We start from the raw sequence: 15755 nt of genomic DNA on the forward strand, positions 1-15755 counted from the left end.
GTTGTATGTTGTTGTTGCATTCTTCAGGAGACACAGACCATAATCTTAATGGTATTTAGGGCTTTCAATCGATTAAAAAATGTAATCTAATTAAACATACTCTGTGATTAATTAATCTAAATTAATTGCATGCTTCCATTTTTGCTATGAACATAATCTTAAAAACAAGTTTGCCAGATGAGTGAATCAATGAACAGCCTGAGTTACCACTCACTTGCAATGACATGTGCAGAGTATGCTAACCTAACACCAAGGTAATGTAGGCCTATGGAATACCACCTATTATCCTTTTTTTGGCCATTTAAACATGTAGATTTGTATTCACATAATTACTAGGTTGTTGCCTTTTCAATCCAGTAGTCCAGGATAAGAAATAGCAGTTCAAGAATATAAACTAAATAGTAGGAACAAAGAAATTAAAGCAGCATAGCCTACAAGTGCAAACGGAAATGTAATGTGTTAGCAAAGATAATGAATGCGTAGCAAGATGGGTCGTCCTAGTTCATGTCTATGAGGGCAAAGTGGAGTTCAGTCAGAGACGGGCTCTGGTTCAGTTCCCGCCTGCACAGGGGCGTGTCACTGACGTATGACTTACGTTTGAACGCCTCGGTTCCACGCCAGACAAGCCGGAGTACAAAATAAACTTGGTGTAGCCTACACCTTCATTAATGTTGATTTTCTCCCGACTGGAGGGTCATACTATCACGACATTCTACTGAAATAGGGAGGAGGGTTTGGAGATCATGATACCGTGTCCGAAATGTGCATCCATTGCTCAGAAAAATAAGGCTTTGACAAATTCTGGGAAATTCTTGGATTCTGCCATAGACCTCAATGTTAAAAAGAGAGCCGATCACTGCATTAATGTGCGGGGGCGTGTACTGCTACCCTATTTGCATACATTTCCAGGGACAGGAAATGGCCTCTCATGAAGTATCTTTGTAATCAACCATCTTTGGTGTTAGTAAAGTTATTAGAATGGACATAAATGTAACCACCTTCTACATACTTTTAAAGACATTTTGTTTCAAGTGTGCAACAAAGTCAATTTATTGAGGGAGTTTGTCGGTTAGTTAGTCGGTCATAGGGTAGGCTCAGCAAAACGTTAGTAGCAAAGTTAATTTTGACAAGGCTGGCCTGGCAGCTAGCATTATTATCATAAAGACGTGTGCTAACTTGTAGGCCTAACTCCGTATTGTTTTGCATTGAGGTGCTACTTCAGACTTGACGAACTCCTATGGGAGGCAACGGAAATTCCTCATTGCAGAAATAGTAGATTGATGCTCCTGTCAACAGTATCGGTCTGGGTGTTCTTTTTAAAATGTAGGCCTAGGCTAAATGTTTCATTCAAAGCAGTGCTTTCTCATCTGCCTCCTTCAGTCACGATAGCCAGACTGCAATGGGTCAAAAGTCACAATGAAATGCGATTAATCAGAGTTACATTTTTTAACGTGTTATTATTTCTGTAATTAAATGATTGAAATTAGCGCGTTATTTTGACAGTCCTATTTACTCATCTTTAAACCAATGTGAATCGTAAACCATCCAGAATAAAAACCACATTAAAACCCAGCAACAGAACTGCCGTCTTAGCCCAGTAATAAGCAAGTGGTGTGGTGTTGTATGTCCACCAAGCTATAGGCTGCCCCAAGCCTTTTCAAACCGCCTGAGGAATATTGCACAGATATTCTCTGCTGAGCTTCCCCAGCCTGCTTTAAGTTTTTGACCAAAAAGAGGCTCAGGGAAAGATCAGGGGACTGGCCATGGTAAGAAACAGGAATCCTGTTGTTAATCAGGGAGAGACTGAGAGTGGGGGAGGAGGGAGAAACGGTGTGTTGTGAGAGGCTTTGTGAACATGCATTTCTCAAATAAAATCAGGCGAAGCACTGCTACTTGGGCGCAGAGATTGTCTGTGATGTGGCAAGTGAGACAAGGTAGGCTATTCATGTGGGTAGTTTCACAATCAAGGTGTACGCTTGACATTTTCACACAGGCATGTGTACCCCAAAATATCACAACTCCTATTAGCAAAAGCATAGGCTACTATGGACAGAAAATTTGACAGGCCATTTTGTAACATCTTACAAATGCAATGGGGAAAAAAGATACACATAATGTTAACAAATATAGTGGGTGTTGTAAGTAAAGATAAAAATTCCATCCAACAGAAATTCGACATTAGTCTTAAAAAAAGAGCTCAACTGACTGACCCCATTTGGCAGAGGGTATACCTGTCAGACACCAAACAGGACGAGGACCACAAAAGCGTCACGTTAGAATGTTTATTTAAGGGTTGGGGGTTACGGGGGTTTCAGGGGTTCCGGGAGTTCCAAGAGTCTGCGTGTGTGTGTTCCCCCAATAGCCGAGCAGCAATGGCAGGAGCTGGATGATCCGGGAAGTCCTGGGGGAAACACACACACACAACAGCAATTGAAACGAAGCAGCAGTACAGTCAAGGGCTAGGCTGTATTCGTAGAAGAGAGACGGAAGGCAGGTCAGGATTACCGGGGCTGGAGATCAAAGAAGTAGTCGAGCGGGTCTGGGTTCACAGGCAAAGAGTCAGAGTTGTTTTCCAAGACAGGCAGGTAACTGGTGCGGGTTTGCAGACGATCTGACAAGTGTGGACTGAAAAGCAAGGCTTTATATACCGGGCATGATGAGTGGTGAATGCAGTGCAGCTGGTAGGTAAACGAGGGTGAGGCAGAGCAGGAACAGGTGGAGGTCATCAGACTTTAATCAGCGTGTTACCAGGCAGAGAGAGCTCTCATGACAGAACCCCCTAAGGGACGGCCCCAGAAGTCCCCAAGAGTGACACCACGCCGGGAGGGCGGAGGGAGCGGTGGAGGGCTAGGAATTCCTCCCGGCGGTCGGTGAACATCCTCATCCTGGGGGGAGCTGGAGGGTCGTGGACAGAAGACGGGACAGGGTGCGAGACAGGGTCAGGGTCAGGCACAGGACAGGAAGCCGGGCGTGGCAGGGCGGTTAGGGACCCCTGGGGCTGCCCCACGGATTGCAGGTTGATCAGGATGCAGGCCGGTGGAAGTCGGCGATGAGTGTCCGGTCCACAATCCGACTGGCTGGCACCCAGGTTCTCTCCTCCAGGCCCAGCCCTCCCAGTCGACGGCGAGATACTGAGGCCCCACCCGCCCGTCTGGACCGGCAGGCGTCGAACGGTGTACACCAGCCCACCGTCCTTGGCAGGCGGAGAGGAGGGAGGAGGAAGCTGCACGCAGGACCAGCGGCTTTCATCGGCCGGCTTGACTTTCAAACATGGAAAGTAGGGGTGCACCCTCATGGAGGTTGGCAACTGGAGCAGGACTGCGGTTGGGCTGATGACCCTCTGGATAGGGGAGCGGGCGAGGAATCGAGGTGCCAGTTTTACGGCGATTCCACCCGCAGTGGGAGATCCTTGGCTGACAGCCAGCCACCTTCTGGCCAACACGGTGGCGGGTGCGGCGATCTTGGCCGGTTAGCCCCAGTGGCATAGCTGACAGCTGACTTGGAGTAGATGCGTGGCACGAAGCTTGTGACCAGGTACGACGGCAACGGCGGGCATAGGCGAGGGCAGACGGGCAGGACACATCTCCCTCCTGGCTGGGGAACAGGGGGGGCTGGTAGCCATACACACACTGGAAGGGTGACATACCAGTGGCAGAGCAGGTGAGGAGTTTGTGAGCATACTCTATCCACGTCAGTTGTTGTGCCCAAGCCTGGGTTTCTTGAAAACCATGCACCGCAGCACCTTCTCCAGCTCCTGGTTTGCCCGCTCGGATTGACCATTGGACTGGGGGTGGAACCCAGAGGTGTGACTCACTGTGGCCCCTAGAAGACAGCAGAACTCCTTCCAGAATGTGGAGGTGAATTGGGACCTCGGTCAGAGACAACATCCCTGGGCAGCCCGTGTAGACGGAAGACATGATCAAGAACAGCCTGGGCAGTCTCTCTGGCAGATGGCAGTTTAGGGAGGGGAATGAAGTGTGCCATCTTGCTGAACCGGTCCACCACAGTGAGAATGACCGGTATCCCACCTGATGGTGGGAGGCCAGTTACAAAGTCAAGGAGGCGTGGGACCAGGGTCGGGTGGGCACAGGCAGGGCTGGAGTAAACCAGCTGGGGGCCGAGTGGAGGACTTGTTTTGATTGCAGGTGGGGGCAGGCACGGACGAATTCCCCTCGGACATCCCTTCTCAAAGCAGACCACCAGAAGCGCTGGGCAAGGAGATGGCAGGTGCGGGCGAGGAGCCCGGGTGGCAGGCAAGGCGGGAGTTGTGTCCCCACTGTATGACCGGGACCTCAAATTCTCTGGGACAAAGAGACGACCCGTCTGGGCATGCACTGGGACTGGGATGGTCACGGAGGGCCTCCTGAATTTCCTCCTCGATATCCCAGGTCAGGGCAGCTACGCCGCAGGATGGGCAGAATTGGATGCAGGTTCCTGGGAAGGGCGTCATCCTTATGAAACTGGACGGAGAGAGCGTCCGGCTTGGTGTTCCGAGAACCCTGGGGGCGGTATGACAGGGTGAAGTTGAATCTGGTGAAAACAAGGCCCAGCCCGGGACTGTCTGGGGTTAAGGCGCCACGCGTTAAGCGGATGTATTCGAGGTTTTGTGATCGGTCCAGACCAGGAATGGAACTGTGGACCCCCTCCAGCCAGTGGCGCCACTCCTCCAGGGGCAAGCTTGACTGCCAACAGCTCGCCCGGTCTCCAACATCATAGTGCGCTCTGCAGGTGAAAGCGTGAGAGAGAAAAATGCACAGGGGTGCAACTTGTTTGTCCTCCTCTGCCCGTTGAGAGTATGGCCCCGACTCCCCGCCTGAGGCATCCACCTCGACAACTTGAACTGCCGGTGCTGAATCCGGCATCTGGAGGATGGGGCAGTGGTGAACCGGGCCTTGAGGGGTATGAAAGGCTGTGTTGGCCTCTGGGGTCCAGGAAAGGGGTGTTTGATGCTGGTCAGAGCTGTGAGGGGAGGGCGACCAGACTGCTAGTTCCGATGAATCTTGGTAGAAATTGGCAAACCCGGGGGTGCTGCAACTTCTTCCTATTCCCGAACTGGCCAGGAGGTAACTGCGGGGAACCTTTCTTGGGGGTCCATCTGGATATTGCCTTCAGCGACAATGTATCCAGGAACGACACAGTCTGAGTGGAACTAGCATTTCTCGGCTTTGACATAAAGGGAGTTCTCCCAGGAGCCGTTGAAAGAACCAGCTGGACATGACGAGTGTGTTCAGGACAGAGTTCTGGAGAAAATTAAGATGTCGCCCAGGTACACGAAGGCTAATTTATTCAGCATGTCCCATGAAAGCACATCATTCACCAGCGCCTGGAATGCAGCTGGGGGAAGCAGGAGGCCAAATGGCATTACCAGGTACTCATAATGGCCGGTGTGGGTGTTGAATGCAGTCTTCCACTCATCACCCTCCTTACTCGGACTAGGTGGTAAGCATTTCCTAAGGTCCAGTTTGGTGAAAATAGTGGATCCCTGGAGCAACTCAAAAAAGCAGAGGTGAGTAAAGGCAGAGGGTACCGGTTCTTCACTGTGACATCGTTCAACCTCGAGATAATCAATGCAGGGGCTTAAGAGAACCATCTTTCTTTCCCACAAAGAAGAACCCGCACCAGCTGGCGAGGAAGACGGGCGGATGAGTCCAGCTGCCAGGGAGTCCTGATGTAATCCTCCATAGTTTTTTCTTTCAGGAGGGGATAGTGAGTAGAGGTGACCTTTGGGTGGAGCAGTCCCAGGGAGGAGATCAATGGCACAGTCAGTGCGGACGGTGTGGGGGCAGAGATGTGGCTTTGGTCTTGTTGAACACCTCGGGAGGCCATGGTAACATTCAGGGGACATTAGGAAATGTGGGGGCAGTGCTGGGGGTACTGGGCGGGGGGGCAGCGAGGCAGCACGCAAAACAGGTCAGGGTGGCAGGCATTTCCCCACTCTTTCACAGTTCCGAGGCCAAATCGAGGTGAGGATTGTGGAGACGGAGCCAAGGGTAGCCCAGGATTAGGGGTTGGCCTGGGGAGCTGAGCAGGTGGAAGCGGATGGTCTCGGTGGTTTCCTGACACCATCATTGAGATGTGGGCTGTGATGCTGGTAACTGTGCCAGTGCGTGACCGCCCAGGGCCCGGGCTGGAACAGGAGTGGACAGCGATGGCTTTCCAAGCCCAGCTGACGCAGCAAGTCCTGTGTCAATAATGTTTTGCTTCTGCGCCAGAGTCCACCAGGGCTGCCAGGGTGTGGGTGGAATCAGACAGGTAAAGACAGACTTGGATGAGGGGTTTACGGCATTTGATGGAGGGCGGAATGTTCATTGAGCTCATCCGATTCCTCCTACATCTGGTGAGCTCGCCTTTGCTGGACAGGTGGCGACTCGATGACCATCACCACCACAGTACAGGCACAAGTTGGGTGATCGCGGCCGCTGGCGCTCTGCAGGGGTTGGGGAGGCGGACGATCTCCATCGGGTTCAGACTGGTCGGCTGGTTAGGCGGTGTGGCAGGTGCGGACAGAAGGGCAGTTGGGACACTCCCGTGTGCTGGTGGATGGACTCTGGCCCTCCCTCTCGACGACGGACCTGGATCCCTGCGGTCGATGCGACAGCCAGAGCCAATGGCTTCATCAGAGTGGGGGTTGATCATGGGAAACCAGCTCGCCCTTATGTAGTCCGCCAGGCTGTGGAGGAAGGCATCCACCAATGCTTCCATGTTCCAGGAGCTCCGACTTGCCACAGTTCGGAAGTCAATGGAGTAATCCGCAACAGTCCTTCTGCCTTGGCTAATACTCATCAGGGTCGAGATGCCTCGGCTGTGGTGGGATTCCAAATCGAATACCTTGAGCATCTCCTCTGCGAATGGGTTGAAGGTTGCACATGCTGGGGTCTGGCTCGAACTCCGCCCGTTCCCCAGAGTCGAGCTCGCCCGCCAGGTGAGTGATCGCGTAACCGACCCTCGCCCCTTCAGTGGCAAAAGTCCTGGGTTGCAGGGTAAACTGGACCGCGGCAGCTCGTCAGGAACGCCATTACCTGGGTTGGGTCGCGCTGAACCGCTCTGGGTTGCCCGATCCTGGGTTCTGGGGCTCGGCAGCCACGGCAGCAGTGGACTGGGCAGGGAGGGCTGGGTGCTGGGCGGGTGAGCAGGCTGGCTGGGGCTGGGCCGGTGGGAGCAGGCAGAGGAGAAAGGTTGGTGAGAAGTTGAATGATCATAGCAAGTTGTTGCTGTTGCTGCTGGAACTGCTGAAGCTGTTGGTGGCGGCTTGGAAGTAGGGAGGCAGTGTCAGCAGTGTTGCAGTTTGCCTCTCAGTCTCTTCCAGGCGTTGCATGGCGGTGGGTGGTTCTGGTTCGCCGGTTTCCATGCTGGTTCGACCGCGTCGCTGGGTCCATGTTAGGTCAGATCGTACTGTCAGACACCAAACAGGACGAGGACCACAAAAGCGTCACGTTAGAATGTTTATTTAAGGGGGTTGGGGGTTACGGGGGTTTCAGGGGTTCCGGGAGTTCCAAGAGTCTGCGTGTGTGTGTTCCCCCAATAGCCGAGCAGCAATGGCAGGAGCTGGATGATCCGGGAAGTCCTGGGGGAAACACACACACAACAGCAATTGAAACGAAGCAGCAGTACAGTCAAGGGCTAGGCTGTATTCGTAGAAGAGAGACGGAAGGCAGGTCAAGATTACCGGGGCTGGAGATCAAAGAAGTAGTCGAGCGGGTCTGGGTTCACAGGCAAAGAGTCAGAGTTGTTTTCCAAGACAGGCAGGTAACTGGTGCGGGTTTGCAGACGATCTGACAAGTGTGGACTGAAAAGCAAGGCTTTATATACCGGGCATGATGAGTGGTGAATGCAGTGCAGCTGGTAGGTAAACGAGGGTGAGGCAGAGCAGGAACAGGTGGAGGTCATCAGACTTTAATCAGCGCGTGTTACCAGGCAGAGAGAGAGCTCATGACAATACCTTTGCTATACTTTATACCAAGCAACAACAAACTCCCAACAATATGCCCTGAATTTCCCCTTGAGGATCAATAAAGTACCTATCTATCTATCTATCTAGAACCAATTTGAATATCAGAAGCATGAATGCTTCTGGGAAACTTAGCCACCAAAGATAGCCAACCATGATACCATAACAAGGAATAATAAACCACAAAGAGTTTGCACCAATATTTAACCTCATAATGGCAAGAAATTGTCTTTGTTTCTGATGTCCACTCCAACACATTTCAAGTGTTTATGATTATGGTAAACCATACATTTTCAGACTGAAGTTATCTTGTGAAATGCTATCATGCAGTTAGCAAGCATATTTTACCAGGTTGTGCTATATACTAGCATGGCCACGCCCACCTTTCTCCTTTCAGGGAGATACTAGTCTGGAACACCATTGTTCAGTTTCCGTCAAACAAAAAAAAGGTGACAAGAAAGCTCCAAACTAAGGTGGAGATGATGTCAAATTCTCTCTTATCTCTCAATTCTCTCTCCTCATGCAGCATTGCTGTTCTTTGAGTTTTTGAATGCATTGCAGTGGAACATAGCATAGCTGTATTACCTATTTCTGTAAACATCAATTTGCTCTTCTTACATTCAAGTAGGTTTGGTTGAAAAAGAGGGGGGAAAGTAGAAAAACTAAAATGGCCATGGGTCTTTCTAAACTGGGCTATTGCAATGCATTGTTGCATGCATGTATGCAAAGATGAGACCATTACAGGTGATTCAAAATGCATGTCTGGTCTTTAATTAGCCAAAGGACACATGTAACTCTTCTACGAATGGAATCTCTCGTCTCATGTTGTGAGAAAAAAACTGAGCCAACAACAACAACAAATTCCTAATTACTTCTTGTGGCCTGCATATTCACAACGAGTACAAATGGCAATGCAGATGAAGATGAGGCAATTTCCTAGGCAGATATTGACTTGGGACTATATTGGGGCAAAGCACTGCTACTTGGGCGCCGAGATATTACGCAACACATGGGTAAGCTAATTTCACAGGGGTGAAAAAAACATGAGTAAATATCCCACCTGAAGCATTTTAAATCCTACTGATGGATAGTACACAGTCTGCACTGCAAGAAATATTAGTGATTGTATGTGTATATGGGATATAATAATGCAATTGTTGCAAATACACCAATTTCTCAAAATATTCTTGAGTAACTTGTTTTGCACTGAATAGCCATGCCACTTATAGCTAAGCTATGCTACCCACCAAACAAACCAGCACATTCTCACCGGCATTGGTGGGTAGCATAAATTGCCTCTAGACAGAGTTGGCATTTGCAGACATCTTAAACAAGACCTTTCATGAGATGGACCTGTCTAATCCTGTAGGAATTGTAGGAATGCTGAAGTGAGCTTTGAATATCTAGCATAGACCTTGGTGAATAGAGACTGAAATCTGGGTTTGAATCAGCACATTACACATTATGTCTCAGATGCATCAGTGGCAAAACACTACAGTGCTCTATTTTTTGTCTTGGTATAAAAGCGGGTTTTGCGGGAACTTCAATTCATTACCAGTAGTCTTATTTTGTGGTGAATAAAGGAAAGTTATTTAGATTTGGTTTTGTTTGTTGATGGTAATAGCCTATAATACAATATAATAGCCTATATAATTCATTAAGTCTCAGATGCATCAGTGGAAAAACATTACATTGCTCTACTTTTTGTCTTGGTATGAAAGTGGGTTTTGCGGGAACTTCAATTCATTACCAGTAGTCTTATTTTGTGGTGAATAAAGGAAAGTTATTTAGATTTGGTTTTGTTCGTTGATGGTATAGCCTATAATGAATATCCCTAATACAGATACTCTTACCAAGACAGGATGAGATTGGTAAATTGGGAAAATGGAAGACACTTAAGTTTGATCCTCAGTATCTTGATGTAGACATATGATTTAATATCTAATTTATATATTCAAAGATATTTTGTAATGTAATATCTTTACTTAGATAACATTTATCTAACACCAGTTAATAAATATGCCTACATTCAGGGTTCTAAATAACACCCGCCAACCCGCCATATGTGGGTTAAAATTAATTTTGGCGGGTGTAAATAAAAACGTACTAGCCAGTTTGGCCGGTGATGCATGAGGCATTACATGCATGATACATAAGACTCTGTTTTCGATCATTTATCCCCCTGGGAGTACTTCCTACATTTCCCATGAGCATCTACCAGAAAACACAAGGGAAAAGAAGAATGAATGGAGCCAGAGCAGGGAGTATAGACTGAAAGAGGAGGGAGTTACCTAGTAAAGTAAAGTAAAAAGTTAAAATGAAACAAAATGCGGTGGTGGTTAGGACAGACTTCTGGGGGCGAGAAAAGGAATGAGGCAGGGGATGAGGATATCAACAGAGAAATAGATAGATAGATAGATAGATCCCAAACTTGAAATGAAGTGTTTGCACTTTCTGTGTATATTTTGTTGGATGTGTTCATGTCAACAATGTTAATAAATGATCAAATGCATTCAGGGGCACTCATAATTTCTCTTATTTTCACCAAAAACAAAAATGCTAGTGGAAATTCTGATTGGCTGGTAACTTTAGAAAGTTACCAGACACATTGGCTGGTGATCAAAAAAGTTAATTTAGAACCCTGCCTACATTGGAATAGAAAAAGCACATGGTTCTGCATGATCAGTTGGCTAATATATTAAGTGACATTCCTGTGTCAGATACTACCATTCTCTTACCTGCACACACCTGCAGTGAGGTGGAAAATGACTTTCCCCCACCCTGCCTCCAATGACTGCAGGCCATTCAGGTTTCATGGACCAAACCAGTTTCATATCATCTTAAACTCCGAGGGCATTTAAGTTGTCCCTGCCTCAATCCCTGCCTTAATTAACACGCCCACATCTTCGTGAGAAAACTCTTCTTTTGCACTTTGCTTTTTCATTTCATCTCAGTGACGGTGTGGGTGTCTGCTGTGAAAATGGCAGAGCCGAGTTTTGCGGTCGCTCAGGACCAGCTGAGCTGTCAAATTTGTCTGGACCTACTCAAGGACCCGGTGACAATTCCCTGCGGACACAGCTACTGTACAAACTGCATTTCCGACTACTGGGGCACAGGCAAAGTGGAAGAGGGCTACAGTTGTCCTCATTGCCGGCAGACTTTCGACTCAATGCCGCTCCTTGGGCGCAACACTATACTGGCTGAAATGGTGGAGAGACTGAAGACGGCAGAAGTCCCTCAAGATGTTCCAGAGGAACCTCCAGATGACAACTGCTATGCCGGACCTGGGGACGTGCCGTGTGACTTCTGCATTGGGAAGAAACTTAAAGCTATCAAATCCTGCCTTGCGTGCTTGGCTTCATACTGTGAGGCTCACATTCTCCCCCATTTAGAGACTCCTCGCCTGAAGAAACACAAGTTAGTGCCGGCCACTGCACACCTGGAGGAACAGCTCTGTGTTCCTCATGACAAACTTCTGGAGGTGTTCTGCTGCACTGACAAAAAATTAATCTGCATACAGTGTGCAATGGATGAACACAAAGGCCATGACATAGTACCAATTGCAAAACAGAGAGCCGAGAGACAGGTGAGTCTAAAATTATCCTTTAAATTCAAGTGATATTATGTTGATATTGACAAAAGCAGTTATAAATGTGCCATTTGCCCAGAAGAATGACTCATGAAAGCAGGTGGACTTTCTGTCCTGCTTTGGGAGGGAAAAATGCAAAGGTCCAAAAGGGTCAATAATACAAAACAGGTTTTTGACTCACTCATCCACATTCTAAAAGCACTTCTCAAATTGGATAGAATACAGATCAAAATGGGATGCTATATATTCCAAACAGCTTCAGTCAACGACTAATCTTATCTATTATCACGTCTGGTAACTTGTTGAGCCACACTGGAAACCCTCAGGGTGTTGTGCTCTCTCCAGCGAACACTAATCCCCTACAGCTGGAAAGATTAATGCCAGAACATTCTGTGACTAAAACTTGCTTAGATTGATAAATTACAATCAATCTGACAGAAGTGACATGTGTAAAAAAAATGATTAACCCTTTTAAGATTCAAGTTGAAATAGCTCTAGGATAGGGGCCATTGGTAAACGTAAATGAAAAATGCTTGGTGGACTCAGTGAACGTTTTATATACAGAAATGGCCAGTGACAAGGCACATGAGAAGTCCATGATGCCATTGTACCTTTTTAGGAAAAAGTTGAATTGCTCCTGAATTTGGTGAATTGTTCCCATGTCCGCAGCAAGAGTTTGGGAAGACTCAGGACCTGTACCAGCAGAGGATTCAAGAGCGAGAGAAGGAGCTGCAGGAGCTAAAAGGAGCCATGGAAACTCTCAAGGTGAGATCGACTAAGGGGATAGACATCAACTGCAGACCTGCTCAAACAGCCCATGGGCCTGTGTCTCCATTCAGACTCCATGACTGCGCTCTGAACACTGCATTCCTAACAGACACCCCTCCTTCTGTCCTGTTTTTCCTACAGCACTCTGCGCAGGCAGCAGTGGAGGAGAACGAGAGGATGTTCAACTTGCTCATCCACTCGATAGAGAGAAGGCGGACAGAGATGAAGGAGCTGATCAGAGTCCAGGAGAGGACCGAGCTGGGTCTAGCTGAAGGTCTCCTGGAGAAGCTGGAGAACGAAATCGGTGAGCTAAAGAAGAGGGATGCCGAGCTGGCCGAGCTGGCGCAAACAGAGGATCATGTTCGCTTCCTGCAGGTAACGTTCCCAGTCATGTCGTCACCTACATATGAGGTGCTTTCAGATGCAGAAAACTCTTTAGAATTACTCAGTTGAATACATATTTGAAGAGGTTATGTACTTCTGTATTCATTTGTTCATCCTCTCTCTCTCACTCTCTCTCTTCTCCCTCTCTTTTCCCTCTCTCTTTCCCTCTCTCTCTGACTCATTAGAGTTACCAGTCTCTATGTGCAACTCCTCCACCAGAAGACATCCCACAAATCCCTGTTCACCAAAGCAGACCTTTGGCAGACTTGAAGAGGACTATCTCTTATCTCAAAGAAACAATAGACAGTTTTTGTACAGAGGAATTAGTGAAAGTGTATGGAAGTGGTATGCCTATTTTTTTAATACTATCTCAAGTAGTTCTCAACTGTTTTTAAATAATGCATCAAATTATTCTCATCAATTCTGAAGTAACATGTTCTGAATATGTGCAACTATTGCCATTCAGAAAGGGGCAACACTCCTGATCATACCATTCTGACTGTTTTTCTCCAAAGCGACATATGTGCATCTAATCCCAGAACCACGTGCCAAAGATGAGTACTTACAATGTAAGTCTACATTACTTCTAGTACAATGAATAAAAAGTAAAGTACAAAAACAGTTGGACTAGTCATTGATTTGCATCCGTAGAATTGCAAGGTGTACCGTTGACTGACTTGTCCAATGTACCGCATTCCGGTGTTGATTACTTGTTTGCACATAAGATAATCGTGTAACTTGTTATGTGTCGTTTCCCATCCCCAATAGATTGCGGCAATTTTACAATGGATATCAACACAGCCAACAACTGTCTCTGTCTGTCCGAGGGCTGCAAGGAGGCTTCGAACACCATGAAGGTCCAGTCCTACCCGAACCACCCAGAAAGGTTCCTGAACCCCGCGCAGGTGCTGTGCAAAGAGGCCATAACTGGCCGCTGCTACTGGGAGGTGGAGTGGAGCGGGGAGAGTGGAGTGGGCCTGGCCGTCTCGTACAAAAACATCAGCAGGAAAGGGAGCGGGAGTGACTCCAAGTTCGGCTCAAGCATTAACTCCTGGAGGTTGCGCTGTTCTCCCTCGAAGTATATGTTCAAGCACAGCAATGAAAAGATCGAGATCCCCATCCCCGACCCTGTACCCAGCTCCAATAGAGTAGGAGTGTATGTGGATCACAGGGCAGGCGTCCTGGCCTTCTTTAGCGTCGCTGACACCATGAGCCTCCTCCACCGAGTGCAGACACAATTCTCTCAGCCCCTCTATCCTGGCTTTTTGATTCATATGAATTCGAAAGTGAAGTTTTATCAAAAATCGTTAAACCTCCACCCCTTATGCAGTCTTCCTAATTGTGGTTAATTAGTATCTCTGGCATGAAACTGCCAATGCAACACCTCACTCACACCTCACTGATGCTGTGGGCAGATTCTTCAAGCAAAAGCTTAGGAAACGCTACAAAAACTAGTAAAGTCTCACAGGGTAGAAGCAACTAAAATGGTTTCCTGTTCTCAAAGGCAACGAGAAGGTGTCATTCAACAAACCCTGGTGGGTTTGGTAGAGTTCTTTACGTATAGCTCTCTGTTGTATGTATGAATCAGCGCATGTTTTAGCTTCAACGGTAGTTGCGGTAGTTGTTTGAAGAGTGTGCATAACTTTAATGTGAAGACCGGTCACAATGGTGGTGGGAAGAATTGAAGAGTGAGAAAACATAGAGTTAAGGGTTTAGTTATTATTGTGGTTTTGATGCTACTGCTGGTATCTGTTTAGGTGAGGGATTGAAATAAGGTGAAGTTGGATAGCTGCAGGAGGCTAGTAACATTTGACAAAGGCTGTTTATTTTGGAGACTGAGTAATCGGTTTAGTTTAATTTTGTCCGAGGATTGTGTGAAATTCAAACCTTAATTCCAATGGCAGTTGTTTTAATCTTAATTCTAACTCCTTCATTTTAATCTGCATAAAAAATATGTATTAACTGTGTAAGAATAATTTGTGGATTGATTTGAATTTGAAGATGTTCTTAAGAAAGGTGGAATGTGAATGGGTTGGAATTTTCTTGTGCTGGATGTTTAATGAAGAAGAGTGAAGTCAGCGAGAAGTCCACTGACACTGACAAATTTTGAGGCATGTTCCCACTAAGTCTGTGGGGTTTAAGGCTGTCCCACTGTCAAATTTCTGTATTTGGGAATTAGTGTGCATTAGAGTGCATAGCACACAAAAGCACGGTAAACAACTGCAATGAAGTGTAAATAATATGCAGTGAAGTTTTGGAGTTATCAGTTTAACGTGGGATGTCACAGATGCTTCCTTATTCCTGATGATAGCATTTTGAGCCCTTACAAGCCCTCACATTCAATCATTTATCAGCTAATATCAGTTAAGTGCCATTCTTGTTTCAGACCCTTTTTAAGACATACAGTAACTATGTCATCATCATGTCATGGCATATGTCATTTGCTACCATGAATTGTCTATCAGTGTCCAGTGATGTAAAAGTGTCATGTCACCAAAATCAGGCATTACAGGCGTGGCTGCATTATGCTTTGACAAGTTAATGACATGAGATATTAGACTGTTATTATTGATTTGGAGATGTGTCACAACTACTACCAATAATGGTAACATGACTTACAGCGTATCCCAACCGCATGCGAGCGTCTGACACATCCAGTATGGACATTCCAATTGAAAACAAACAAGGCTGATTTTGTCGCTAATGCTAATGCTCGCTTGCAGTTAGGACACGGTGTTAAGTCAAACCAACAGCTGCCATGTTGTGTAGAGTAGGATTGTAGAGAGAGCACAGTTCAAAGTGCTAACCCTCCTTTTTAGTGGGCCATACTATAAAGCTTTTCTTTTTATCTTTTCTTGTGTTGTGATGTAATGTAACAAACTGGCTTAGGCCTATGTATGGCCTTGCTTTACCTGGATCAAAGAAGCACTGAGGAGAATTTATCTCCTTGGAAATTCAACTAAACATGTTTGAGATGGATATTCTGTTATCCACGTCTGTTGGATGTGTGTGCATAATTATGAAATGATGAGGTTGTTGAGGTTTTACTTTTCATTGTTGTTTCAA

General features: G+C 47.0%; 1 protein-coding gene across 1 annotated transcript; it reads left to right on the top strand.

Annotated features, from left to right (window-relative positions):
- Nucleotides 1-10928: 10928 nt before the first annotated feature.
- On the top strand, nucleotides 10929-14465 carry LOC125300296 (tripartite motif-containing protein 16-like). The gene is made up of 6 exons (XM_048252070.1): nucleotides 10929-11534; nucleotides 12207-12302; nucleotides 12447-12680; nucleotides 12875-13034; nucleotides 13205-13258; nucleotides 13458-14465. The coding sequence occupies exons 1-6, from the start codon at nucleotides 10929-10931 to the stop codon at nucleotides 14036-14038; spliced, it is 1731 nt and encodes a 576-aa protein (XP_048108027.1). The 3' UTR covers nucleotides 14039-14465.
- The last annotated feature ends 1290 nt before the right edge of the window (nucleotides 14466-15755 follow it).

Source organism: Alosa alosa, chromosome 9 (genome assembly GCF_017589495.1).
Source record: "Alosa alosa isolate M-15738 ecotype Scorff River chromosome 9, AALO_Geno_1.1, whole genome shotgun sequence".
In the NCBI taxonomy this organism is placed as follows: domain Eukaryota; kingdom Metazoa; phylum Chordata; class Actinopteri; order Clupeiformes; family Clupeidae; genus Alosa; species Alosa alosa.